Source organism: Berghia stephanieae, chromosome 4 (genome assembly GCF_034508935.2).
Source record: "Berghia stephanieae isolate SIO BIC M18660-M18661 chromosome 4, UCSD_Bste_1.3, whole genome shotgun sequence".
Lineage (NCBI taxonomy): Eukaryota > Metazoa > Mollusca > Gastropoda > Nudibranchia > Aeolidiidae > Berghia > Berghia stephanieae.
The window spans coordinates 40,093,132-40,095,631 of NC_088363.1; the positions used below are offsets into that span (position 1 = coordinate 40,093,132).

General features: G+C 38.3%; 1 protein-coding gene across 1 annotated transcript in view; it reads right to left on the reverse strand.

Annotated features, from left to right (window-relative positions):
- LOC144970555 (zinc metalloproteinase/disintegrin-like HR1a) overlaps nucleotides 1-2,500 on the reverse strand; it is a 19,368-nt gene that overhangs the window by 3,095 nt on the left and 13,773 nt on the right. Inside the window, exon 10 of the mRNA XM_078910315.1 lies at nucleotides 2,280-2,399. Coding sequence (XP_078766441.1) covers nucleotides 2,280-2,399 — 120 coding nt within the window. The remainder of the gene's footprint in view (nucleotides 1-2,279; nucleotides 2,400-2,500) is intronic.

Consider the following 2,500-nt stretch of genomic DNA (forward strand, 5'->3'; position numbering starts at 1 on the left):
TCGAGGCGATTAGAATTAAAGGAATCTAAAAGAAATGCCCCACAAGAATTCCAAACTTCGTCATTCGACTTGGAGGAGTCACCGAATGAGAATAATGAGACAACGTTCAAAATTAGAGTTTGGCTATAATAAACAAACGTGCTTTTTTTGTTGTTGTAAAAACATGGAATCGGGAGTTTTCCATTCTGTAATGACAACAGACATGGAAGAAAATATGCGTGAAAGAGCGTTATCTATCAAAGATTCTGATATGTTGTCATTTATCGCCGGAGAAGATTTAGTCGTCCGGGAGGCACACCAACATAAAATTTGTCATGCGCGATACTTAAAAAACAAGCTTTAAAATATGTCACTGCTGATGATAATGATGATGTCACAGTTCTTGAAAGATGTCGAGATTTTGCTAGCATTATATCTTTTATAGAAGAGAACCCTGCAACAAAGGTGGCGATCGATATGAACCACTGTGGAGCTTATTTCCAGAATTGTCAAAAGTGTCCCAAAAACTCATCAAGTGTTCATGTAAGAGAGAATGTATCGACACCCGATGCAAGTGTTTAAGGTCCGTTTGCCTTGCACGGACTTGTGTAGATGCGGGGGTCTTAGGTCAGTACAGTAATGAGTAAAATTCTCTCTCTCTCCTTCTCTCTCTCTCTCTCTCTCTCTCTCTCTCTCTCTCTCTCTCTCTATCTATCTCTCTCTCTCTCTCTCTCTCTCCGTCTCTCCCACTCGCTCCCTCTCCCTCTTTTATCTTTTAGTTACAACACGATATAACCATCAGTTAGCTACCGTAAATGGTTACCAGTGTATTTAAAGTTTTAGAGCGCACATTGTCTTATCGTTGTTATTTCCTCGGATAAGTAATGCTATATAGGAAAAAATAAAAGTGCTAAAAACGCACTGTTATGATAAATTGCCAGAGTGGTTCTATATCAGGTGTTATTTATACGGGTCTTAGCTACCTATATGCCAATTTTCAGGATTTCAACCCCAATGTGCACGGTTTTAGCCTAATTTTCCCTAATACAATGAATATGAAGAAAATATATATTTTTACGCAGTTATTTCCCTTGTTTAATATAGCTGTAATAGGTAAAATCTTTGGCCTTAAACCGATACGTTATGATTGATTGCCAGAGTGGTTCTATATCAGATGTTTTTTCTATGGGTCTTAGCAACCCGTATGCAAATTGTCATGCTTTCAACCCGAATTTGCACGATTTTAGCCTAATTCCCCCTACTAGAGTCCTTTGCCGAAAGGACACTGTTCAATATTTAATCTTATTTTCTTGAAGATGATTTTTTTCTCTGTAAATCATCTCTCTATTATGTGTTGTTTATTATGCTTCTTGTTTTGGTCATATTCTGTAAGCATTTGACTGTATTCCTGTGCTTGTGTCTGGATGCGACTTTTATTACTAGTACACTGATAATGTACTCTTGGAATCAACATACACACCCGATCCCGATTTGAATCAGTCCCTTTAAAATCAAAATCAAATTAACCATTTCCTTACTAGTCATTTTCAGAATTTTCCCCATAATTTCACACCACTCAACACAAAAATAGAAACGATTTCCTATGGTTGGTAAGGAGAGGGTTAAGCCTTTTCGCAACGGCACCATAATTTCCCATTGCTTCGGCAATCCATGAAGGAATAAAGATAATCCACCAAACAGGATGTCTGATTTCAACAGGAAAAACCTATGTTGTCCAAGTGAGCAAATTGGGGGTTAATAATCTTGCTCAAGGAAACATACGAAAATGCCTGTACCGGGGCTCGAACCCGGGACCTTCCGGATCACAGTGCAATGCCATAACCACTCAGCCATTTCGCCTCCCTTTTGTTTTACTTTTTTCTTGGGTACCTTCACGTAATTCTTGAATCTTTTTCCACTATCCCATTTTCTTCCATTTTATACTGGCGTGACCTAATAAATTAATGTGAGGCTTGCTGAGAAAACCCGGGAAGATGCGGCAAGTTTCGATTTGAGATACGAGTCAAAATCGGAGATAAAGTGTTTCCCATAGCAACAAATTGTATTCAGAAAAAAATCATAACTTGGGTTCTAATAGACATAAAGAAAAAAATTAAAGGGGTAAATGATCAGAAGGATGTGATACACCACTGCATACATCGATTTAATTCAATTTATGAAATTTGCGCATTTCCCCTGGTTTCCTCAGCCTGTTACACAAATTGTGTCGCAAGCGCCGTAAAACCATCAAAAGCAAACAATCAGCTTCCATTTTACGTATCTAGTTTTTCTACACTTACTTGAGTTTTCTTCGTAAGACGGTCCTGTAGCAGGGCAAATAGCGATAGGTATTACCCCAACCCATAAACCCTCCAATCGGATCACAGAATCCAATGTCTGGATCATGCCTGAAGCCAATACTGGAAATAATAATGTACACACATTATTTTAACGGACACGAATAGAACAAAATGCTAAATGCAGAAAGTTTCGGGCGCAAAACCCCTCTTCATCCAATAAA